Source organism: Eubalaena glacialis, chromosome 3 (genome assembly GCF_028564815.1).
Source record: "Eubalaena glacialis isolate mEubGla1 chromosome 3, mEubGla1.1.hap2.+ XY, whole genome shotgun sequence".
NCBI classification, from domain to species: Eukaryota; Metazoa; Chordata; class Mammalia; order Artiodactyla; family Balaenidae; genus Eubalaena; species Eubalaena glacialis.
The window spans coordinates 173,952,121-173,977,725 of NC_083718.1; the positions used below are offsets into that span (position 1 = coordinate 173,952,121).

Genomic DNA, 25,605 nt, shown 5'->3' on the forward strand with positions numbered 1-25,605 from the left:
CTCATTTAGTCATCACATATACTATACTACAGCAGATATAGGTACTCCTGTTATCCCCACTTTTTCGGATGAGAAAACTGTGCAACAGAGAGGTTAAGTAATTTGCTCAAGATCACATGGTAACTAAATGTATAAGATAATAATACATCCTTCACAAGATTATTGGGGAGTCTCCATGAGACTGTGGATGTGGCTGTGAAGGCGCTTTGTAAATAGTAGAGCATTTTACTCATGTTAGTTAGAATCTCTGTAGATTCAGGACTTTTTTTTTGCCATCTCTGACTCTCCCTCCTCTTTCGACGCGATACTTCCTTTCCTCGGAGACAGGGGTCGCTGCGTTGAGCGGGCGCTGACAGGTCCTTCTAGCCCGCTGCACCGGCTGCTCGCTGGTGCCTATAAGTGGCAGCGCCGGGCTCAGCGAGGCATCAGTCCGCCGCCGCCGGGGCTGGGGCTGGGGCTGCAACTGGAAGTGGAGCTGGACGCGGAGGAACTGAAGCTGGGCCAGGGCGCAGCGCAGCACCGTGCCGGGGCCGCAAGGAGGGGCGTTTCGCTGCTGGCCCACCGCGAGCCGCCCTCTGCACGCGCCAAGGCGCCCTCTCGCCAGGCCGCCTGCCTCCGCCTTCCGCCTCCCTCCATTTCCCCGGAATCTCAGCCCGGCGCGCCTGCACCCCGGTCCTTCTTTGGGTGGGGAAACTCCCGGCCGCTTTCTGGCTTCACTTCCTCGCAGCCTGGGCTCTCATCCCCCTCTCTTCTTCTCCTGGACTGGGTCTCACCCCCTTCGATCCCCTTCCTTTAGCTCAGGCTCCCTGCCCCTTACCTTAGCCGAGTCCCAGCTCATCAGTCACTTTCCTCAGCCGAGGGTCCCCACCCTCCCTTTTCCTTTTCCTTGCCTGGGATCCAACCCATCCTGTCCCTTCCTCTGTCCCTAGGGTGCAGTCTCTCCCCTCCCCCACCCCCTTTCCCAGGCCTGGAGTTCCAGACCTTTTGGTCTTCTCTTACGGTCCTGAGTCCTTGTCCCTGTTCCCCAGTTTGGAGTCCTAGATCGTGAACCCAGCCTTCCTCCACTTCCAGAGGACTGCTTCCACAAAAACACATCTCTAAAACATGAACTTTGCTTAGAGACTCCCCCAGTCTCTCTTCCCCCGCTGCTGCCCCCCTGCTACCTATGTCCCAGGTCTTACTCTCACTTTGCTAAGGGTCGAGGGTGGCAGCAGGATGCTTCTCTGGTCTGGTGTCTGTGGCCTCTCTCCGCCTCGAATCTTCCCTTCGCTGCTCGTGGCAGTAGCCTTGGTGGGGCTGCTACCCGTTCTTAGAAGCCATGGCCTCCAGCCCGGCCCTACTGCCAGCACCATCAGAGGCTCAGAGCCGCCACGGGAACGCTCCATTGGGGAGGTCACCACCGCCCCACCGGAGCTCGCCCCCGAGAGCCGCCCTGTTAACCATTCCTTCACTGAACACAGCCTGAAATCTCGAAAGGCCTTTCCAGTCCTGGGCATCGACTACACACACGTGCGCACACCCTTCGAAATCTCCCTCTGGATCCTGCTGGCCTGCCTTATGAAGATAGGTAAGTGCAGTTCGCCCCCGATGCTTCCGCCACCACCAAACTAATGAGCTTCTTGAACCATCCTTACCACTTGAGGCTGCCTAGGAATAAAGGTCTGGACTACTCCTGTAAAGTAGGCAGCCTCTATCCCATCATCGTGGTCCTTCTCAAACTGGAGCTCTGTGGCCTCTGTGGTCTGAGGCCTCCTAAGATTGGAGGCAGCATTGTTCATGGGAGAGAGCAGGACCAGAGGATGGGATGCTTCAGGTACTAGGTACATTCAGCGAGGCTTCCAGGCCTGGCAAGTCTCGTCTGGCTGGGACAGACCCCGAGGGGAGCCAGGCACCCAGCTGTGTGAGACAGGAGTGTCTTCAGCAAGTGGCACAGTCCGCTCTGTCCACAGCGACCAGTGTAATTACATGCTTCATGGGAGGGTGTTCCAGGATGGAGGCTATTTCTACTTGGTTTGTCTAAGGAGTTTGAGTGTAGTGGGGGACCTGTGTGCTGGAGACTTACAGGTGTGGTGGAAGATGAGGCATCCCCATATCCTCACCTTCCTTCATCCCCAGCGTGTTATCTGTCAGCTTTGCCTGCCCAGGCTGGTCAGGAGCCCCTGAGTCAGTTTCCTGCCTGGGAATGCCATTCCTTATACAGTTTATGGGACAGGGGCCTTGGGAATTCCTGAAGTCTGGTTTGGGGGTGGAGGGAGAGTGGAGGAGGGTCAAGCTTGGTCTGGCCCCAGCTCATCTCCAGGTTGCACCCAGCTGTGTCTCAAGGTGCTGTCATGTTGGCCTGCCGGCTGCTCATCCAAGAGGGAGAGGGACAGGTGGAGGAGCTCAGCATGTTCTGATCTGAAGAGACTTTGAAACGTTCTTTTTGGGAGAAGGAAACAGAAGAGTTGTTCCCTTCCAGAGGATCGTCTCCCTGCTAGGCCTGAGCGCTCTGCTCTGCTGGGTGATTGATGGAGCTCACCAGAGCCTGCAGAGCCCAGAAGTCCCTTGAAGTGGTGTCCGGGAGGCAGGGGGTGGGGGGGTTTGAAAGCTGCCTTTGCTTTTTTAGCCCCCAGCTAGCTGTGGAAGGCACGGGGGCCTGCAACTCTGCTGGTTTGGGTTTGGAGAGTTTGTGACTCTTGGCAGGAAGCCTTGCAGCTTTCCCAAGGACATGCAGGAGCTGAGTGGCGATGCCAGGCTGGTATGAGGCAGGCTCTGGGACATGCTGCAGGAGGGCACTCGTGCTTCTGTTTTGACAGATCCAGGAGCTGGCTTCCTGATACGGGGCTTTGGTGCTGTGACAGTAGCAGGCCTGCACATGGAGCTGGGCCACCAGCACCTATCCCCTGATGGCAGCCAGCTTCCCGGAAAAAATCGAGGCCTGGGCAAGGGGAGCCATGTGTACTGATTCTGACAAATACATGACCTTGAACAAGCTGGGGCCTTTTTCTGCAGGTCTCGCCCACCTGTGAAACTGGCAAGACTCTCTAAATTTGACCATATCAATTGAATCATGAAACCCTGTGTCTTAATTTGTTGGTAAGAAGCTGAAGTGACTGATGTGTCACTTGCCTGTGTGAGACCAGGAAGAGGCCTCATAAGCACTATTTATAAATTGCCCTCCTCTTTCCAACCCCCTCACCTGGCATTGAGTTAGGGCATTAGAGGCTAATGCACACACTGTGGGTCTCAGTGCCTTCTGGTGGGTCGACAGCATGACCACAAAGATCCTACTCTGGATAGTCAGGAGTTTGTCTCTGCAGGCCTGATTACCTCTAATCCTAATGGGGTCAGGCTTGGCCTGCTTTGTCCCCGCCAAAACTGTGCCCGGGACCCTGGGCAGCTGGCAGAGGTGGTGCCATGACAAGGGTATCAGTCTAGAAGTTAGGAAACTTGGCCTCTTATACCACCTTCCTCTGTGACCTTGGGCCAGTCATGCCTCTCCAGTTGTCAGTTGATCTTTGTGGCTTCTTGCTGGTCTGACATTTCTGCCATTCCACTGACTTGGGTAACCCTGGCAAGTCACTCACCCTTGGGCCACAGTTTTCTCATCGTAAAGTGAGGAGGCTGGATATGATCTCCAAGGGCATTTGTAGTTCCAAGAGACTGTGTCTCTGGCTTGATAGGGCAATTTTCTGCCTCTGAAAACAGGGGTGCCCTAGCATCTGGCCATCCTGGGAAGAGGGTAGAGAGAAAGAGGGCCAAAAGATCTTAAGGGTCCCAGTTCAGGTGGCAAAAAGTGAAAGCCCATTTTTCCCTTTACCTTGCAGTGTTTTGTTTTGTTTTGTTTTGGCTGCGCAGCTTGCGGGATCTCAGTTCCCCAACCAGGGATTGAACCTGGGCTGCGGCAGTTGAAAGCCCCGAATCCTAACCAATAGGCCACCGGGGAACTCCCCCTTTGCAGTGTTGAATTGAGGTTGGCACCACTCTGCCACTTACCCTCTCTGAGCCTCAGTTTCCTCAAGTATAAAAAGGGGGAAATAATAGTATCTAGCTATAATGCTGCTGGCGTGATGATGACATAAATTAACTCACGTAAAGCTGGCTTTGTACCTATAGGAAGCACTCAGTGAGTTGCAGCTGCTCCTGTTGGTATTTTAACCACCTAAGGTAAATGCATCCCTACCTCAGCCCCTCCTACAGTCTTCCTCTGAGGCTGGAGGATTACAAATCTCTCAACCTAGGCTGCCACCAGCAGCCCTTCCTTAAGGTTTCAGGAAGGACTGAAAGTCAGTCCTACTGATTTTGTTCTTCCTTCACTTAAGCTGCCTCCAGAGCAGGTCCTGTGGGGAGGGGACATGGCACCAACCGACTTGGGGGATGGGGGGTGTGCCGAGGCCATGCTCCCTCTGTACTGTCAGATACCCAGGAGCCTAGGAGTTCATTTTGGGGTCTTGCCTATTCTCTCAGCACCCCAGCATGGGTAGGAGCTATGTTGGAGGCCTCATTCTGTCATCTATGGCAGCTGCTTCCCTTGCAAGCTACCCCTCCTTTAAAAATAGAAGGTGCTGTGTGCAGTTCTCACTCCTATCCTAATCGTTGAGCAGAGCCTCAGGTAGATACTGTCGGAGATGCGTGTGGGAAGGGTGGGGTTAGAGCTGAAGTTCTAGAGTAGATGCTTCTGGATTCTTTTCTAAGTGACTCAGTGGGTCACATTAGTCAAGTCACTTCCCATCTCTGGGCCTTTTTTCTCTCTCTGACAGTCAGGGATTCTTGCCTTTTCCTTGGTGAGGAGGGGCTCGTGACGTGAGTTGGGGTTAGACTATTGCGAGAACTGTGAGAATGACTCCAAGCCTTAGGTAGGCCCATTCCCCTCCCCCAGCCCCGCCTTACATTGTGGTTCGGACCCTGCGTGAATTCCGCTTTGTCCCTGTTTACCTGGCTCCCAGTCCAGTGCCTCTTTCAAGGGAGAGCCTCACTGTAACCCAGCTCACCACTGGCACCCCCTGCGTTTGTTTACACATATCCCGGACCCGGAACTCCTGGCAGCCTATGAAGCAGGTATTCATCTCGTCTCCTGACCAGAGACAAAAAAACCTTCCTTTGTCCCTTCACATCTTACAGCTTTTTCTGGTTTTGGTGTTTGCAAGTTGTGTTCTGCCATTGCCTCCTTAGAGCAAGTCTGTGAGGAGGGGAGATGGGGATCATTATTGCCCACTTCACATGCGTGGATATCAGACCCAGCAACTGGTTTCCTGTGTAAGACTAGAACTTGCCTCTCTCACTTCTCAGAATGAGAGAGGAACAACTTAAAGGTCACCTTGAAACTGTTTCTAGAAGCCCAGATGGAACTCTCCAAAAAGAAAGAGGTGACCTTTTCCTCTTTGGGAAAACAGCTGAGTGACTGCAGGACAGTGGGAGGGGAGGTCATCTGGGGACTGGGAAGAAGCTTCAGGTAGGACATGTGTGTCCTGAGGCTCCAGGACACTTAGAGGGCCTCTGTTGGTCATATCGCCTGGACTTCATTCAGCTGAACACCCATGAGGTGCACCTTGCCTCTCCTTCCCGCCCCACCTAGCCCCTCCAGCTCTGGTGGGAAGGACAGACGTTGTCACAAAAGCCTGGGCTCTGCCCCTGCCCCTCGGTACCTGGTACCTGGTTTCTCTGAACCTGACTTGCCGCATCGGGAAGGTAAGGATGCCGTCTCTACCTTCTAGGATGGATGTAGAGACCGAACGTGGAATGCTAGCACAGAGCCCAGCGTGCTGTGGCAGCTTCCAGGGCCTGTTCAGATTCCTCCACTTTGGGCGGTCTTCCCAGCCCACTCCAGCCCACAGCCGTTGCTTTCATTTCTCCCCTAAAACCGTATCCCTTATTGTTTATCCGCAACTTTGGCATTAGGCCTAGCCTGCCCTGTGACATCTCTTCTGTTGGGGGGGATGTGCGTTTTAGTAAGAATTACCATTTATTAAGTATCTACAGAGTGGTGTCAGGCACTTTATAAAAGTAATCTCATTTAATTCCTACTATCATCCTATGAGATAAAGGCTCTCTGTCTCACAGATGAGGAAACAGCCCAAAGGGGTTATCTGCTGTGATGCTGAATTGCCATTTATCTTCTGTTTGAGCCTTGGCACAGTCTCCTCTCAGGGTGCAGCTGCATCTCCTGCCCCTCACGTCTTCCTCAGCAGATGCCCGGGCCCCTGCACAGGGTGGGTGCCCAGCTCACTGCACCTGCCTTCCGGGATTTTAGGACTCCCTCTGGGGGCTGGCACTTGTTGATGGCGGAAGCCCTCTCCCTGCCCTGAGAAAGCTGTAGGGGTTCTGTGCCGGCTTTGGGCCCATCCTCTGTCCCTGTGAGTCCACATATGTGTACCTGAATCCCGCAGCCAGGCTGGGCCTATCCCTTGTCCTCTGCTAGTGACCCTGCCTGCCATCTCTTTGCTCTCTCAGTGGTCTGACTGAGCTTGCTTCTTCCCTGCTTGGGCAGGGGAATGCCACTTAAAGAGTAGTTTCCTTTTCCCAGCAGGGGATGGCTAACCTTGTGATTACCGTCTCCTGCTTCTGGGCTAGAAGGGTACTGGGCTGCTTTTGGTTACCCTTGGGGCCCAGCAGGATCCCCTGAGAGGCAGCCTCTGTGCTGGGAGCAGGTGGCACAACTCTCTTTAGCCCTGTAAGGCAGGTGGAGTTTAGTAGTAATTCTCATTAGTATTGTAACTTGTTTCCAAAGCACTTGCGTGTACAGTATTTAATTCCGATCTTCTCAGTGGTCCTGTGGGTTAGAATAGCAGGTCGTATTGATGTAACCATTTTACATCTAAGGAAACCGAGCCCCAGGTTGTGACCTGCCTGAGGTCACTTAGCAAGTAAGTGGCAAAGGACACAATCCCTGGATTTCTAACCCAAGGCCGTGTCCTCATTCCTGCCTGGTCAGGTCATTGTGAAGACCAAGGGGGACCAGAGGTCCCGAGGGTCTTTAACTAGAGTAAATGACCAGGCACATCCATGTTGGTAACTTGAGTAGTTGACAGGAGAGACACTGTGTCCTCTTGGAGGAGCGAAGGGCCAAAGGAGCATGGTGGTTTGGGTTGGTCTGGAAGCCAGGCCAACTTAACTCCAAGTTCTTAACCCCTCAAGCATGCCTGTATTTGTATGAAGAAAGTGTGTGAGAGTGTGAAGGCTGACTCAGCCTTGGGACCTGTCATTCTCACAGCCTGTGGAGCAGCAAACTTTTGAAATGGAAACTTTTCCTTTCCCTTGATGTGTTGTAGGCCCTCTGGGAGGAGAAGGGAGAGGCAGAGAAGTGAATTACAACAGAAAACATGCTGGATGGGGCAGGAGAGGGAAGGGGTCAAGAGACCCTGAGATATGGTATGGTGCTAGCTTTTTGCTGCCTAGCTGTGTGACCTTAGGCAAGGCACTACTTCTCTGAGCCCTCGTTTCCTAATTTGTAACATTTATGTTAAATATTTGTTAATTATATTAGCTGTCACTTATTAAGCTCCTGCTGCAGAGGCTGTGTCAGGTACTTGCACAGCTAGAAAACAGTGGGGTTGAAGCCCAGATCTGTCTCACTTTGGAGCTCTTGTTCTTTTCATCATCATGCCCTGATTCCCTTTCGGTTCAAAAGTTTTATTTTTCCCATGATCATTTTGAACAGGGAAGGATTAAAGGCATTTCAAGTCTTGGCTGCTCTCTGTGGATCATTTCTTGGGTTCGGGGGGAAAACTGTGACCCCCCCCTCCAAGTCTTACCGTGAAGCAAATAGCCCTTCTCAGAGGTGGTGGCGTTCAGAAACACAGGAGGGACAGGGCATTGGAGCTCAGCAGCCCTGGGCTCCCTTCGGGAATGCCAGCCTGTACACAGCTGGCGGGCCTGCTTCCCTCCCTCCCTCCCTCCCTCCCTCCCTCGTCCTGTCACCCTCCCCCACCTGCCCCCCTTTCCTTCCGTGGTGGGGAGAGAAGGCTCACTCAGCAAACCCAGGACCTGGGTTATTCCTGAGTCATCCATTGCCTGTGTGGGCCTCCTTCTGCAGCACTCACTCCCCCTGTAAACGTCTGAGTCAGACATGTCTCCCCAAGGTTGTCTGCACACACTGCGCTGGGCCCAACCATCTCTTTAGATGCTGACAAACATCAACTGATACTTTAAGGCAGGCCGTGATTATATGTGGGTATTTTTAATCTTACAGGCTAATCTAATTTTAACTGAACTAAGTTTTGAGTTGGGCCGGGATCAGTGGGCTGCCCCCCTTCCCTGGGATCGTGCTGACTTCATTTCCTTCCCCTGAAAGCTCTTTCAACATGCGGGGCCAGTTTTGGGCTCTGTTAGGTCGTACATGACCCCTGAGTTCTGACACTGACTTGCTGAGAACCTGGAGTTTCCCCAAATTACCCAGGCAAGCTCTTTCCTGAAAACATAGCCTTAAGCAGCTCTGAGTGAGATTCAGGATGAGAATTCCTATTCCTTCCCAAGTCCCCTTCCCGGTCCCTTGGGGGACACTTACCCCTAAGCCCAGACTTGCCCTTCCACAGCGCTGGGCCTATCTGAGACCAGGCCACTGAAAAGCGGAGAGGTGACATCACAGCTGTGTCAGGCAGAATCTATGAGCTCACAAAAGTAATAAGTAGCTAACACTTACGTAGCACTTGCTGTGTGCCAGGCAGACTCACAGAGGCTCTGGCTTTGGGCTGGCCAGCCAGGACTGAGAGCAGCTAATTAATTCATCTGTCCAAGGTGGGGTCGTAGAGGCAGGTCAGCTGAAACCAGCCAGTGGGCTCTGAGCTTGTGGCACATCGGGGAACCAAGAAGAGTGAGACCCAGGCCTGGCTCACCAGGAGCTTCCAGTCTGTTTGGAGAAAATGGTCCATCTGTGCTGAGGTCTCGGCGGACTCCTGGCAGAGGCAGAGTTCAGAGGGAACAAGCAGTCCCCGAGGGCACAGGTGGTTAGGGAAGGCTTCTCAGAGGAGGTGGAATTTGAGCCAGTCTTGAAGATAGAGAGGAATTAGGCAAGCAGGCAGGACAGAGAGAGCTATTCTTAGGACAGGATTCCTATAAGAATGTAAGCCCCTTGAGTGCAGAGCCTTTGTTTGCTTTCTTCTCTGTGCCTGGCACAGAGGGAGGGCTCCTAAATACTTGGGGGACAAATAAGTGCATGACTGACTTCCCGTGTAGAGATAGTGTCCATGTGAAGCCTTTGAGGAAGACAAGAAACCAGCTTGACACAGAGTGATGCTCTAGGCGTCAGCCAGCACCTGTGTAAGTGCTGCTGCCACAGCCGCCTTCCTCCCCCTCTGCCTCCCTCGGCTTGGCTCTAATGGAGGGTCTTCTAGGGCATCCTCTCTGGGCTGGGTGGGGTCTCTCTGGGAAAGTCTGCATCTGTTTGGTTTACCCTCAATTTGTATAAGTAAAAGCAAGATACCAGAGCTTCCTCAGGGAGCTGCCGAGAGCCCTACTTGAATTAAGCTTTTCCTGGGAAGATTCATCGAGTCATCAACCACACTGTGACTGTGAATTAATGAGACCAGTGCCGTAAACCATGCAAAAAGGCAGTCTTGCTAATTTATAGTTGTACCTAGACAGGTTGACTTATGTCTTCTCTTTGTTTTTGTGTGTGTGTTGGGAGTGGGCTGGGGCCAGAATCTCCTTTCTGTGGCAGGTTTATTTTTATAACATGAATAAATAAAACATGTTCAACAGTAGAGAGGGGTATTAAGGTAAAAAGTAAAAGTTTTCCTCCTCACTTCTCTGACCACCTCCACTGTCATACTCCCCAGAGGTTACCACTGTTAACTTTCTCGTGCATCTTTTCAGAAATTCTCTGTGCGTATATGAGTGTGAGTGTGAGGGCAGATTTTAGTTTTTAATCTTTTTTTTGTGTGTGGCTGCGAGGCTTGCAGGATCTTAGTTCCCCGACCAGGGATTGAACCCGTGCCCTCAGCAGTGAAGGCGTGGAGTCCTAACCATTGGATCACCAGGGAATTCCTGGATTTAGTTGTTTTTTGTTTTTTAATCTTAACATCTTTATTGGAGTATAATTTACAATGATGTGTTAGTTTCTGCTTTGTAACAAAGTGAATCAGCTATACATATACGTATATCCCCATATCCCCTCCCTCTTGCGTCTCTCTCCCACCCTCCCTATCCCACCCCTCTAGGTGGTCACAAAGCACTGAGCTGATCTCCTTGTGCTATGTGGCTTCTTCCCACTAGCTAGCTATTTTACATTTGGTAGTGTATATATGTCCATGCCACTCTCTCATTTCGTCCCAGCTTACCCTTCCCCCTCCCCGTGTCCTCAAGTCCATTCTCTACGTCAGCATCTTTATTGCTGTCCTGCCTCTAGGTTCGTGAGAACCATTTTTTTTTTTTTTTAGATTTCTTATATATGTGTTAGCATACGGTATTTTTCTCTTTCTGACTTACTTCAGGCTGTATGACAGACTCTAGGTCCATCCACCTCCCTACAAATAACTCAATTTCGTTTCTTTTTATGGCTGAGTAATATTCCATTGTATATATGTGCCATATCTTCTTTATCCATTCATCTGTTGATGGACACTTAGGTTGCTTCCATGTCCTGGCTATTGTAACCGGATTTAGTTTTTATAAAGCCACTTGTGTAAGGAAAAGAGCTCCAGGCTGGGAATCAGGGACCTGGGTCCTAGTCCTAGCTCTGCCTCTTTCTTGAATATTGTCATTTTGCCTCCCTGGGCCTTAGTTTCCCTGTCTGTTGATTTCAGTTGTTGAAAGGCTCTCCGGGACTGCAGGAAAGGCAGTTGTCCCAGAGGAGCCCCTCCTCTGGTGAGGCCTGGGCAGACTGAGGCCCTCGGAAGGAGATCTCCACAGCCCCATCCTTTGGGGGAATGGGCCACTGCTATCATGAGCACTGGCTTCAAAGCACAGAATTCTCAAGTTCATGGTAATGGTCATCTCCAACTCTAGCTCAGGGTTATGGGGTTAAATGAATGGGTCTGCAGAGAGCTAGCTCTCTTGCTGGGGAAGTAAGACAACACACAGGAGAGAAAGCACAGGTGGGAAGTTGTGTGGCTCTGGCTAGGATGCAGAGGGCCTCAGAGAGGAGGGGGAGAGACAAGGGAAGGCTCCCTGAAGGAGGTGATCTTGAGCAGTGGGCCAGGTGGAGAAGAGGAACATCACTCAGGGGGACTTGCTGTTAGAAGGGATCCTAGCTTAGGTGGGAGAATGGCCTGGGTGACCTGCTGTTCTTCTAGGATCTAGATCTAGGTTTCTGAGATTCTTTCTGAGTTCCTGATGGAGTTCAGGGGACCCATGGACCATCCCCCTCCAAATATCTGCAGACATTTGTGTCTTTGTATCAGAGGAAGAAAGCCCATAGTAGCCACAGATTCTCAGCAGGATTTGTGCCCCCGCCCCCTGGGCCAAAGGTTAAGAGCTTTGGCCCTTGTCCTGTGGAAATCTGAAGAAGGGTAAAGGGCTTTCCTTGGATGAAGTGGTACTTACCTCTGGGATGAGAGGGGTTTGCCTGGGGAACTGCAGAACTCCTTCTAGGCAAGGGGAATGAACCCAGTCAGAGTGAACAAGCTGTGTCCCAGGAGAAGAGGAGGAAAGATGATTCTGTAAAGTAGAGAAAAACTTTTCTGGATTGGGGATCAAAGCAGATGAAGCAGGCTCCCCCTGCCCAGTGTAGACAGGGAAAGTACTGGGTTCATTCTGCCCCCTGGTTCTGCTGGGTTTCCAAGGTGAGCTCAGCTGACACCCTGGGAGGTAACTCAGTCCTCCTGCCCTTTTTCCTAAAGTGGCCAGGGCCCAGACAGTCCTCTGAGACTCTGTTACGCAAAGCAGCTACGTTGGAGGCAGCAGAAACAAGGCATTGCCTCTTAAGGGGACAGGCTTCGAGGGCACAATACTAGGCAGCCCCGATTGGCCTCTGCTGTTTCTTGGATTGAGGACCCCCATCTCCTGCTCTGACCCTGCTTCCGGGAGCGAAAGTAGACAATATTATTCTACCTGTAGGATGTTAGAGGTAGAAAGAACCTTATCATAGCCTGTGGCTCCAGGGCCCAAAGGAGAGATGGAGATGTTTTGATCCAGTCCTCTCATCTCCCCATTAAGGCCCAGAGAGGATGTGCCCAGAGCCACATGTGAATTAACGGCAGGGCAGGGAGGGCTTTCCCTGCTCTGTTAACTAACTCAGGGGTCTCTAGGCAGTAAGAGCTGGACCAAGAGGAGGGGCTGTGGTCTTTGGCCTTGATGTTGGTATCTAAGCATTGGTACCTCTCTGGTGGGCCCTAAAAGCCTAAGGAAGGGCAGCTTCGTGCTGGACTATCCATCAGAAGAGCTGTTCCTGGCCGAGAAGCCATTTGGCTTTGGTCATACAGGTCCTTGCAGGAGAACAAAGTGCAAGCCTTGGGACCCAGAAGCTTCTGCCCTCACCCATCAAATTCTTCAGGCTTTTGTACTCCTTCACAAGCCAATACTGAGCCTGGGTGCTCTGCTTTTTATAGCATCTTTGCCCTCAAACCAGGGAATGAGATCTTATCTCCTGGGGCCAGAGCCCACAGGAATCTGGATGCCGTACCAGGTAGGCAGGATGCCAGTGTGGAGGCAGGGCCAGCTCACCTCACTGAGCCCAGCCCAAGACTCAGATTACAGCTCAGTGGGGGAGGGGAGCTGGCACCCTACCACACCCTTCTGGGCCTGCCTGGCTGGTGGAACAAACAAAGATGCACAAGAACTGCTTCTCTCAAGGAGCTCAAGGACTGGTCTGAGAAATTCAGTATAGTTGCAGGAGAGTCAGGCAGTAGAAAGTGGGTGCGCGTCGAGGTGCAGATGGAATTTTTTGAGGGTTTAGAGGAGGCAGAAAGAACTTCCCACCTGGGAGGATCAGGGAGGCTTTATGGAGGTGACTGGTGAACTAGGCCTTAAAGAATAGGTAGGATTTAGATGAGACGCTCGAGTGAAACAGGGCTCACTGGGCACAGCCAGAAGCTTCTACTTGGGGCAGGACCTTTGGATTGCAGAGGAGTGTCCCAGAGCAGTTTCCTTTGGAAACATGGTGGTTAGGAACACAGGCTTTGCAACTTGACAGACCTGGGTTCCAATCTAAGCTCTACCACTGTAGCACCTTGACTATGGGCAAGTCACTTTACCCTGTTTGTGTCTCATTTTGATCCTCCCCAACATGGGGTAACACCTGGCAGGGATGTTGGGAGGATTCAGGGAGAGTACCCTTGTAAGATGCATGACACAGGTTTGACGCATTCTGAACATATGATAAATGGTGGCACTTAGGAGTCCTTCTAGGATCAGGAGGAGGAGAAATACTAGCTTGTTTTCTGTGACTCCTGAATCTCCCAGCAACTGGAAAATCACTCAGCAAGACTTACTGATGCCCTGCTGGGCATCCAGTGCTGTGCTAAACACAGGGGTGAGGTGGCTGCGGGTAAATAAAATTTATTATTATTATTATTTTTTTTTAATCAATTTATTTTATTTATTTATTTTTGGCTGCATTGGGTCTTCGTTGCTGCGCGTGGGCTTTTCTCTAGTTGCGGTGAGCAGGGGCTACTCTTTGTTGTGGTGCGTGGGCTTCTCACTGCGGTGGCTTCTCTTGTTGTGGAGCACGGGCTCTAGGCGCGCGGGCTTCAGTAGTTGTGGCACGTTGGCTCAGTAGTTGTGGCTTGCGGGCTCTAGAGCGCAGGCTCAGTAGTTGTGGCACACGGGCTTGGTTGCTCCGTGGCATGTGAGATCTTCCCGGATCAGGGATCGAACCCGTGTCCCCTGCATTGGCAGGCGGATTCTTAACCACTGCGCCACCAGGGGAGTCCCAAAATTTATTATTTTAATGAAGTGGGTAGAGCACTTTCCAGCATGCATCAGGAAACCTTTTGGGGAGATACTGTTCTTCTCTTTTCTACAAATGAGGAAACTGAGGCCCAGAGAGGTTAGGTGACTTGCCTAGGGTCACATAGCCTGACTATGGCACAGCTGAAGCCAGACCCAGGGCTTCCCATTCCAAGTCCTATGCTGTTTCTCCTACATAACAGTCCTTTCACCACCTAGCTGGAGTAGCAAGACTTTTCACTTGAAACATTTAATGAGCAAAGCACGATTTTGTATGACAATTTGATGTGTAGCTATAAAAGCACTAAATATTGCAGAACAGATGATGGTTTTTTAATACATTTATTTATTTATTTATTTTTGGCTGCGTTGGGTCTTTGTTGCTGTGTGCAGTCTTTCTCTAGTTGCGGCGAGCAGGGGCTACTCTTCGTTGTGGTGCGCAGGCTTCTCATTGCGGTAGCTTCTCTTGTTGTGGAGCACGGGCTCTAGGCGTGCGGGCTTCAGTAGTTGTGGCACTCGGGCTCAGTAGTTGTGGCTCGTGGGCTCTAGAGCGCTGGCTCAGTAGTCGTGGCGCACGGGCTTAGTTGCTCCGCGGCATGTGGGATCTTCCTGGACCAGGGCTCGAACCCGTGTCCCCTGCACTGGCAGGCGGATTCTTAACCACTGCGCCACCAGGGAAGCCCCCACATGATGATTTTTAAAATAGGCCCAGCTGTGATGAGGTGCCCGGTGATCTGTGCCAGCGTTAAGGGCAGAAGATTCTGCCACTTCGTAATCACCTCACCCTGTGAGCCTCAGTCTTCACAATCAAATGCGGTAATGTCTGTAAAGCCCCGAGCACATCATAAGCCCTCAGAAATGGGAGTCACCACTGTCCTGTAACATTAAAGGAAAAGGAGGGAATTCCCTGGCAGTCCAGTGGTTGCAACTCCACGCTGTCACTGCCAAGGGTGCGGGTTCAATCCCTGGTTGGGGAACTAAGATCCCACAAGCCGCGCAGAGCAGCCAAAAAAAATTTAAAAATAAAAAAAGTAAAATAAAGGAAGAGGAGATGAGAGTGAAGTCTAGCAGTGGAGGATGGTTTTAGGTAAGGGGGCCGGAGGACATTGGGGTAGGGCTGAATGTCACCAGGACTGGGGTGGGCATAAAATGAGACCGTGAGCTGAAGTGTCTGGGTTTGGCCTTCAGTTGGAAGAGGGGGAGACACACACTCAGTAAACACTGAACTGTGCGTGATAAATGCTGTGCTGAAGATGGAAAGATGAATAAATATAATCCCAGCCTCGTGGGAGCGGCTGACATGGAAACTGGCACTTGCCATGTGCTGTGAAGTGCCACAGCAGGGGCCCATAGGACTGTGGGTGCACGGGAGGAGTTGGGTGGGGGACGGATCAGGAGGGCTTCCCAAGGCTTGAAGGTTAAGCAGGAGTTTGCTCATTTCACATGGAGGGAGGAGCTGGAGAAAGACGAGATGTGGATAATGCAGAGCATAGATAGTGCAGAGCCATTGACTTTTGCCTTTGAAACCCTTTGGGGCACTCTGCATCCCCTCCACATCACTCACCCCCAAACGGACTTAACCCACGTGCCTGGCTGGGCAGAGAAGCTGAGCCTCCCTGTGGGACAGTGTGCACCAGGGATGGGTGTCCTCATATGCAGGCGATAAGGAGGAAGCTACCATTGAGTGAGACCTACCGAGTGCCTGGCCTTGTACTGAGGGCTCCACACAGCGCATCACTGTCTGAGTGTCACGACAACCCCGAAGGGTGCGAGTCATGGTATTTGCCTTTATCCAGCTTACAGCTACCTCGGGAAAGTGGAAGAGGGAATAATTAAGTGCTTGATGATTGCTGTGCCACTGCCTCGAAGCCCAGGAGGACTTCAGAGAGGGGAGAAATGTGGCTGAAATGAGCAGAGAGCAGGGGCCTTTGCGCAGGTGCCTTCACTAGACCCTCATAAGGGGAGGGCAGGTGGCAGGTCAAGTGAGGGTTGCAGCACCTGCTGCACATGTGACTGGGCAGCTGAGAGGAGGCCCAGCCAGCTGGGGGGAAAGTCTGGGCTGGGGTTCACTGAGAAATAAGATTGGGTAGGTGGGCTGGGCTGGAGTCCCAGGTGTCTAGAACTCCAGCCAGAGGGATATAGAGTCGGCCAGGCCTCTCAGGCCGGTGGACAGATGGCTCCACGGATCGAACGCTTTCCTCTTCCCTCCATTTCCACTTCTGCTCTCCCTATCTAAGCCACAAGCATCTCTAACCCGGATGCCTCCAGTGGCCTCCTGGCCCCACTCCCCTCTGCCTGTAATCAGCTCTCCACAGAGTAGCCAGTGGGGTCGTTTAGAAACGTGACCCACAATGTGGTGTTCCCCTGCTAAAACCTTTCAGTTGCTTCCTGATGAACTTGGGATAAAATCCAGGAGAGGTGTGGCCTATACCTCTCTCTCCTTCACTCCCTGCTGCTCTTTCCCCACCACTCACACCAACCTTCTTGGGTTCCTCAAACACACCAAGCCTTGCCAGACCTCTTCCTCTTCCGTAGGGCCGCGGCGCTTGCTTTCCCGAGCCTGGAAGACTGCCTGGAGATGGCCACAGGCCGGCTGCTTTATTCATGCTCTGGGTCAGATGCCGTCTCTTCAGAGAGGCCTCCCTGACCACCTAGTCTAATATGTAGCACACGCCTCACCACCCCCTGCCCCGGCCCATGTCAGACAGTCTTCTGGGTGCTGAGGACACAGCCGGGAGCAAGATGAGGAGGCTCCCGATGTCAGGGGGCTCATGGGCCAGTGTAGGGTGTTGCACAGTGGACACAACGTCAGGCAGTGATCAGTGTCCGGAAGAAAATAAATATGAGAAGGATGTGCTACTTTGGATGGTCAGCGAAGACCTCTCTAAGGAGCTGGCTTTTGAGCTGAGCACATGACAAGAAGGAGCCCACCTTTCAAAGATCAGGGCCCCTGAGGAGAGCGTCTTTGAGGAAGCTGGGGTGGAATAAGAGGGAGGCGCGGTGTGAGGACAGAGAGGAAGGCGGGGGCCGGACCCTGCTTGGCCCGTGGGCCTTGGGTTAGGCATTGGATTGGATTCTAGGTGCGTGCAATGCCACTGAGCTGGGGAGGGATGTGCAGAGCAGCCTAGGGGTCAAGAGATGGCTCCCAGGGTCGGCTCTGGCTTTGGGCTGGCCACAGCGAGCCAAGCAAAGCAGGACCCTGGCCCAGGGCTACTCAGCCGGGTCTGTGAGAGCAACAAGAGTGAAGCTTCCAAACAGGCATCTCTGGCCAGGCCAGGAGCGGGATGGAGAGCCGTGCCCAGGGAGGAGTGGATAGGGAGGGGGTGAGAGCACGTGGCGAGGGGAGGGGCTGAGTGAGGTGCCAGGCTCTGCTGGACTCCTGCCCCCTCCCCTGCCCAGCCCCAGCACCTCTAGGCAGGATGTCACCAGACCTGTCATGTGGGAGGCGTGGCACCGCCGAGCACCAGGGCCCTGACATGCCTCTTACCGCCTGAACCTTACGGTCCCACGTGGCCTGGGGAGTTATCAGGCCCAGAAAGGGCAGGCCTGGAATCAGAGAATTGGACTTGATTGTTGGGAGGGATGCTAGAGACGGAGTTAGGAGTCCAGGAGGTGTAATGGAAAAAGATAAGGGTGTTGGGGATTAAAAGGCCTGGACTCGAATCCCGGCTCCTGTCCTTGCAGCTGTGTGGTGACTGACGGGCAGAGTTGTGGAGGTTCGGTGACAGTGCCGTGCAGAGCACCGAGCAGCGGCGAGGCCTCCTCATCTCACAGAGGAGGAAGCAGAAGACCAGAGAGGAAATGACTTGCCCACAGGCCAGGGCGGTGGCAGAGCTGGGCTAGTGCAGGTCTTCAGCTCCCGGTCCGGAGCTCTTCTGTGATGGAGTGAGTGGCCCTTCCCTCCTTCCCTCCTGCACTGTTTCTCTGGAACAGTCCTCTGGCCCTTCTGCAGGGGTGAGGCGGCTGCCCCTGGGCGTCCCACCTTCTCCTCAGCTTGCCTCTGAGCACCTACTACGCAGTGGCAGGGCTGTGTGGGAGATAGACATGTAAACAGCTTAAATACAAGGCAGGCTGAAGTGACACAGGGAGGCGGCACAATGCAGCGTGGGCCCTGGTGGCAGACGGTCTCAGTTCTGGCGCCGTCACTTAGAATGTAGTGGTGATGAGGCCCGCACCGAAGTTGGGCCAGATCAGAAAGGCTTCTGATTCACTGCAGAGCCGCGAGGACTGTAGTGTAGTGACGGGAACTGCGGAGGTTTAGGAGGGAGGTGTGACCATGACTGACTGGCTTGTGTTTAGGACAGAGGCTCTCCTGGCAGGTGGAGAATGAACTGGATGAACTTTTCCCCAGTGTTCCTGGCTCTGGGAATTTTCCACCTCCTCCCTCCCTGGATAATTATGCTTCCTAAGAAACTGATCAGATGGGAAGCTGCAGGAAATGATTTGGGACAAGGATTGTGTAGGAGTTGGGGAGAGAGTGGAGAGGATGTAGCGGGAGAGGGAGATCCATGCCAAGCAGCAGGAGGTGGCTCCCTTTGGAGGGGGAAGGGGAGCCTGGGCAGGCTGGAAATTTAAAGCAGAATGTGGTGGCTCTGGGGAAGCCAAGTTCCTCAGAGCTCCTCTGTTCCTGGTCCCTGGTGGGGAAGAAGGGTGAGATTGACTGGCAGGGTCTGGCTTTTCTGGGTCGACAGGAGCTGGGGTCCTAATGGGAGAATGTGAGGCAGTGAAGCCTCAAGGCTGGAGCGCTGGGCTGGGTATCAGAGCCAAGCCCAGGCCCAGCACTGCTGCTTAGCTATCCTTACACATCTGAAATTCCATCACTGTGGGCCAGGGCCTATTATGGTAAGTGGGTGTGTACCAGGCACCCGCTCCTGGCACAGAGCACTCCTCGCATCCCAGCTCCTAGTGGGCCCAAGACGTTAGCTGTGGGCGTGGCCTCTGCTCCTTTTTGGCCTCGCTGGTTAAACCGCAGCCCTCAGTGTGCGGAGCCTTCCGGGGAGCCGGGCTCCATCCACTTGGTGTGAGCAGGTGACTGAACCACAGTGATAACAGTGAAGAGCCAGATGGTCTTAGACGGTCTTGAACCCAGGGGCAAGGCTGCCTTTGCAGTGACACAGGGACCCATTGGGAGATTCAGGGCATCCTTCGGGACAGTCAGGGGTCAGTATAGCCTGGCGGCTTAAGGTCTTCAGAAGCTAACAAACCTGGCTTTGAATCCCAGCTCTACTCCCTGCCAGCTGTATAACCTTGGGCTGAGTACCTGACCTATCAGCATCATTTTTATCTGGAAATAATTCTCGCCTGCGTGTTGTTGTTGTTGTTGTTTTAAATTTTCTTTTATTTATTTATTTATTTATTTATTTATTGGCTGCATTAGGTCTTTGTTGCTGTGCGCAGGGTTTCTCTAGTTGTGGCGAGCGGGGGCTACTCTTCGTTGCAGCGCACGGGCTTCTTATTGCAGTGGCTTCTCTTGTTGCGGAGCACGGGCTCTAGGCTCATGGGCTTCAGTAGTTGTGGCTCACAGGCTCTAGTGTGCAGGCTCAGTAGTTGTGGCACACGGGCTTAGTTGCTCCGCGGCATGTGGGATCTTCCCGGACCAGGGATCGAACCCGTGTCCCCTGCATTGGCAGGTGGATTCTTAACCACTGCGCCACCAGGGAAGTCCCTCGCCTGCATGTTTTTTTTAAACCTTTTTCCCTCTGTTCATTTAATAGAGGAATAACATACATACACGCAGTAGAGTACGCTGATCTTAAAGTGTACGTATGGCTCACTGATTATTTACAAATGTTCACGTCCAGATGGAGATAAAGAACATCTGTGTACACCCCCAGAGTCCCCTCTGCCCTTCCCAGTCTGTACTCCCACTGTCCCCTGTGGGAACCACCATTTTGTCTTCCGTCATTGTCACTTGGTTGTACCTGTTCTTCAACTCCATATACCCGCAGTCAGACACAGGTACTCTTGTGTCTGGCTTCTTTTGCTCAGCATTTCTGGGAGGTTTCCCTTTATCTTTGCATGTCCCAGAGGTTTGTTCTTTCCATAGCTTTGCGGCATCGCCTCGTGTGAGTAAGCCACAGTTGGTTCATTCTCCTGTTGGTGGGCATTTGGGTTAGTTCCCTTTTTTGACAGTTATGAATAAAGCTGCTATGAATATTCTTATCCTCCATAGGGTTTTTGTGAAAATTAAGTGAGATAATCAATTACAGTAACATGTTTAATGCTGAGTTTTGATTTAGAGCTGCTGCCCAGAAAATTCCCTCCAGATTTTTGTTGCTGTCGTTTGTAAAAAAGAAAAAAAAAAAAAAAACCAACAAACACTACATAAGTATTTAAAGAAAAAAATGCAAATCATACCTTTCACCCCAGCTGCTCCTCAGAGCTGATCAGTCTTCACAGTTCAGTGTGTCTGCCTGGACTTTTCCCTACAGTTGTATGAAGTTCTTTTTAATAAAAATAGTTTCACAGTAATAATCATGCTATCCGTAATCTTTTGCAACTTACTTTTGTCATTAAATCTGATCTTTTAAGAGAGTCCCCTTCTCTGTGTTGGTGGAGCAGCTTTGAGAGAGACAGGCTAAGTGAGCTCCTGAACCGGTCTCTCGGGCCTTTCACCCTGGCCTGGCTGGGCTGCCTTCAGCTTTCCTCAATGGGGAGCCCAGGGTGCAAGTTCTGGCTCTGTTGCGCCCTATCTGGATGTGTTCTTGGGCTTAAGTGCCCTGAGCTTTGGTTTTTTCATCTTTAACCGAGGAGAACCCACACTTGCCTCTGAAGCATGCCATGAGGTTTAAATGAGACGAAGTATGCGAAAGTACAAAGCAAAATGGAAAGTGATGCATGTGAGCTGGTTATTATGTAAAATCAGGGGCTGTCAGAGCTAGAGGAGGCCTCTGAGAAGCTAACTCAGCCCACTGTCTTAAACGTGAGGAAACAGTGGCCTGGGGAAGGTCACAGAGCCAGCAAGTGATGGAGCCAGACCTGAACCAAGGGAGGCGTAGGAGCTACAGCTTCACAGGGCACCCCACTTCACCCCCGCCTGCCGCTGCCGCCCCCCTCCCCACCGTTCCCACTCTCTCTGGACCAGAGCTTGGCTCTAACCGGTCCACCTCCTATCTGTGGGGACTCCCTGCTAGGGAAGAAGAGTGCTCTCCCCCTGGTTCCTGACTGAGGCCACTGGGGACTAGAACTTCCGGGCACTGATCTGTCCCCACCCTCCCCTGGTCCAAGAAAGCAGAGAAGCAGGGAGGTGGGGCAGAGGAGCGGGGACTTGGATGGATAGGAGATGCAGCCCTGGTCTAGGACCCCCAAACCTGGGGCTATGTGAGTCCCCCAGCCCCATGGAGCTCACTTCCTCCTCCTAAGAAGCCAAGTTAGCACCGCTGCCCCTGTCCTCAGGTAGACAAAGGCCTGGATCTGAGTTGTCGCTCAGACAGCTTCCAGCTCAGTGTTCAGGTCTCCTGAGGCTTCACCCTCACAGCTTCTGCGAGAGGGTAGAGGGGCATCTTCCAGGCCTGTGAGATTACAGCCTAGGCTGAGGTCAAGAATCCGGAAACAAAACCCTGACCAGCATGGGCTGGGCCTTTGCCTCACTACCCTGCCCCTTCCCGGGAAGAATTTGGCATGATAAGATTTGCACGGTACCAGCCCAGGAGGGCCCCACTTTCCTTGGTGTTTAGCCACTGCATGTGGTGCCAGGCACACAGCGGCGGAAATGGCTCCTGTGCTCTGGCTCCCATCCGTCTAGGAGCCGCAGCTCATTATGAAAGCACCAGGGCAGTGATATCAGGGAGCTGGCAAGGCCCTGCCTGGGAGTGCCGTGTTGATCCAGGGTGGGGCTTGGGGAGGGGCTCTGAGCCCAGGTATCTGCTTTCAGGGTGAGGTTGTGGAGTGACACGTGTTCTAGAGGCAGTGAATAGTGACGTCACAGGAGTCCTGCTCAAAGAATCGGAGGCACCACCACCTGGTGCTTGAGCCTGACCTCACAGGCCCTTTGCCTTCCTCAACTCAATGGGGCTCACCTGACCCTGTGAGGTGGGTGGAAGTGTCCCCATTTATAAATGAGGACCCTGTGGTCTGGAGAGGTTAACTAGCTTACCCAGGGTCACACGCACCAGAAAGTGGAAGAACTGAGTGACCTTGAATCCTGGGAAGCCAGAGTGAAAGACCCATTTGAGGTTCCCTGGTCCCCTCCCCTCACAGGGGAGCAAACCCGAGGCCCATAGTTAGGACGGTGTGGGGACTGGCATTCGGGGACAGTGTTCTTTCCTTTCCACTGATAACAACAATAGTTATTCCATACTGAGGCCCCCAGCCTGGTCCTTTGACCATTCTGAGACAGTTCTAGTTAGGTCCATCCTTCAGAGAATTGAGAAAATGGTATCCAGATCATTTTCTCTGTGGCTCAGATGGGGAACCTGGCTGAGAAACGCCCTGGAGGATGAGCACCTGTCAGCTCTGGAGTCAGCTTCCTGGGCTGGAGTCCTGTTTGGCCCTGCCACTTACCGGCTAGGAGGCCTTGGGCGAGTAACCTAGCCCCTCTGAGCCTCAGGTTCCTCATCTGTGATGTGGGTATGATAGGGCCTCCCTCACTGGATAGTTGTGAGGACTAAGGAGCCCTCAGTGAGGCTGTCATCATTAACATCCCCATCTCAAGCGGAAGCTGGGCCACTGAGCTAGCTGATTAGAACCGGGGCTCCAGCCGGAGTTCCAGGCCCTCCGTGTCCTGCCCTGCAGGGGCTACTTTCCCAGCTTCTGCTGCCACAGGTATCCCCACTTCTGTACCATGTGAAGGATCATACGATGGGCCCTGCCCAGGGGGAAGCAGGTGTTCATGGAGACTTTCTTTACTCCTTCCTGGGCACGGGGCACTGCCTTCTATGGGGCGGGCTGGTGGCAGGCAAGTAGGCAGGTGGGCAGCCTCTCAGCCTGCCTGGGACCTTGCCCCTCCATGCCTGGCTCTTCACTGATGGGCTCCCAGCCTCCAGCCAGGCTCTCCCCGCACAATCTGAGCCGGACTCTGGAACCTGTGCCCTGAGGACGAGAGTGATAGACAGTAGGAAGCTGTTACAGGTCGTTTTCTACTGAGCAGCCTGGCTTGAGGGCAGAGCTTGTCTTCGGGGATCAGGCGGTCCTGGGATCAAATACAGCAAGCAAGTTGTGTTGCTTGCTGTGTGCCATCTGGGCAAGTTCGTTAGGCTCTGAGCCTCAGTTTCTCCTCAGAAAATGGAAACACTGCCTATCTCATGGCGTTACTAAGGCGAAACGAGAAAGCACAGGGCTTGGTGTGATTCTCCCTTCCTATGCTGGTGGGCAGCTGGAGGGCTACGCTGTGCCCCTTGAGGCAGTGCGCACAGGCCCAACCCAGGCCTGGGAGGTGCCTCTGCAAGAGTTCCATTCCTCTTCACTAGGGTACCAGATAGCTCCTGGTTCTCCTGCAAGCAAAGCACATGCAGAACCAGGGCACGTGGGTACTGCTAGGGGTTACCTAGAGGGAATCAGAGGTTTAGAGTGGGTGGGTGGCTTACCTCCAAGGTCACACAGCAAGGGAGTGACAGAGCTGGAAGTAAACTGAGGCTTCTGCTCCCAGCCAGCAGAACAGAAAGCCAGGGCTCGAGATGGAGGCAGCCTAGCTGAGCCGTGGCTCTGGAGTCAAAAAGACCAGCTGTAGGGCCTGGGTTAAGCCCCTTCACCTCTCGCTGCCTCTGTTTTCTTAGCTGCAGAATGAGGATGACAATACCTGTATCAGAGAACTTTCAGGAGAACCATGTAGTTAATGTGTACAAAGCATCACAGTGAAGTGCTAGAAAAAAGGTGGTTCTTTGAAAAAAGGTGGGAGTAATATGAGGGGTGGTATTGTGTTCCAAGTGAGGACTGGCTTTGGAATATTGAGTCCTGGGTGTGAATCCTGGCTCTGCCACCACTTTGCAGTGTGACCTTGGCCAAGTCCCTGCCTGTCTCTGGGCTTCATTCTTTGCATCTGTGAAGTGGAGGGGTCAGATTGAAATGGCCTGGGGAGGCCCTGCCTCTTCTAACCTCCTGTGGCTTTTTGCTGCCCATCTTCTTCGCCAGGAGAGGTCCAACTTCCCTTTGCTGTTTCTGGAGCCCCAGGCCTTCCTGGCACCAGGACCAAGGCCTGCAGCCAGCTGTGTCCTCATCTCTACAGTGTCCTCTAAAGGGCAGCCTCCTCTGAGCATGCTCAGCTCTCCCATCCACTCCGCATATCTCCTGGCTCCCAGAGGCCTGAGGTGGCAAACTGTCCCCAGTGGACAAGGAGAGGAGGTGGGGAGAGGCCCGCCAATGCTCCCTCTGTGACCCCCCCCCGCGCTTCGCGACGCTCGGCCAACTGGGCTGTTTTCAGGAGAAGTGTATGGAGACTTTCAGGGCAGACCCGAGATGGATGCCTCGGGCACCTGCTTAGGGGGAAGCTCCAGCAGCTTAACCGCAGGGACTCTGCTGCCGAGGTTTCAGGGAACCTGCATCCGCGGGGCCCCAGCCGCATCCACAGCTCTCAAGATCTGTACTCAGGTACCCTGGGAGAAAGTTTTACAGGTCTTATAGGGGACGAGAAGCAGGTTCAGTGGGGCTTCTGCCTCTCTTCAGCGTCCCCTCTGTCTTCTCTCAGCACCTCTAGAAACTCCTGCCAGCCAGGCTCAGCCTGGAACCAGTGATGACAAGGACAGGGCACCAAGCTCTGCTTCGGAGGGGCTGCCTCAGAAGGTGCCCGGGTCTCCTGACAGCTGCTTCCCTGGCAGCCGTGCTCTGGTGCCAGCGGGCCCTCTCTGGCCTGGGACTGGGGAGACAGCGATGGGACCATGCCCTTTGCTGAGCACTTTCTTTGGCAGCCCTTTGCTCCAGATATATCATCTCCTCGGACCCTCAGGACAGCCCTTTGACGTAGAAATGATTATGAGCCCCACTTTTCAGATGAAGAAATGGAGACTCCGAGGTTGAGTGCCTGCTAGTAGGTGGCAGAGCCAGGAAACCAGGCTGCTGCGTTCTCAAGACCAGCCTCCCTGCCTCCTCTGGTAACTGAGTTTGAGTTGAAACTTGGGACAGAATTCTGAGGCGACACCCCGGTGTGCTTTTTCAGTGTCTCCCTTCCCAGCCATCTCGCTCCCAGCCTGCACCTGGACTGCCTCCCCTGGCCCAGCCCTCCTACAAGCCCGGGACCGGTCCCTCTGCCTCAGTTGCCCAGAGAGCTGGCTGCCGGGCCCCCAAGAGAAGCTGCCTCTAGTGCAGACTGCCGCCTGACCGGGGTTCCTCCTCTCACTAGGGCCTGGCTGCCTGGCTGGGCCGAGGCTTCGGAGTGAGTCTCTGCTCCCGCGGAGGGCCCAGCACCTCTGGCGTCACCATATTCCTGCTGTGCTCTTGTGGAACCCAAGTCAGGTGGCAGCCACGCTGGGCCACACAATAACCTGAGCCCTGGAGGGCAGACATGCCCTGCTCCCCCCAGGAGCAGAGAGGCCCCTTGCCATCCCACCCCTCCCTCCAAGATGTGTCCTCCCTCCGCGTCTTCCTTGAAAGAGGAGTCGTCACGGTGATTGCCGCAGCTCTCTGGGTGTTTGTTTTATTTTCCTCTCAGTCTTTTTACCTCCATTCCCTCCTCTTTCTCACAGCCACGGTATTGCTTTATCCCCATGCTAGAGGGGAAGGAAGTGGGGTTCAGGGCAGTACCGTGATTTGCCAGAGATCACAGAGAAGTTCAAGTTTAGAACAGAAGCCAACTCCCTTGTTGGCAGACCAGGACTCTGTACACTGCCCCATGCTGCTTGTGCAGTCTTGCTCTGCATGAAGACTGTTCTGGGC

The 25,605-nt window shown here is 53.2% G+C and overlaps 1 protein-coding gene across 1 annotated transcript in view; it reads left to right on the forward strand.

The window, feature by feature from the left end:
• Positions 1 to 445: 445 nt before the first annotated feature.
• The window catches only part of SLC9A1 (solute carrier family 9 member A1), a 50,208-nt gene continuing 25,048 nt past the window's right edge, over positions 446 to 25,605 (forward strand). Inside the window, exon 1 of the mRNA XM_061184675.1 lies at positions 446 to 1,567. Within this exon, the coding sequence (XP_061040658.1) occupies positions 1,216 to 1,567 (352 nt within the window). The 5' untranslated portion in view covers positions 446 to 1,215. The remainder of the gene's footprint in view (positions 1,568 to 25,605) is intronic.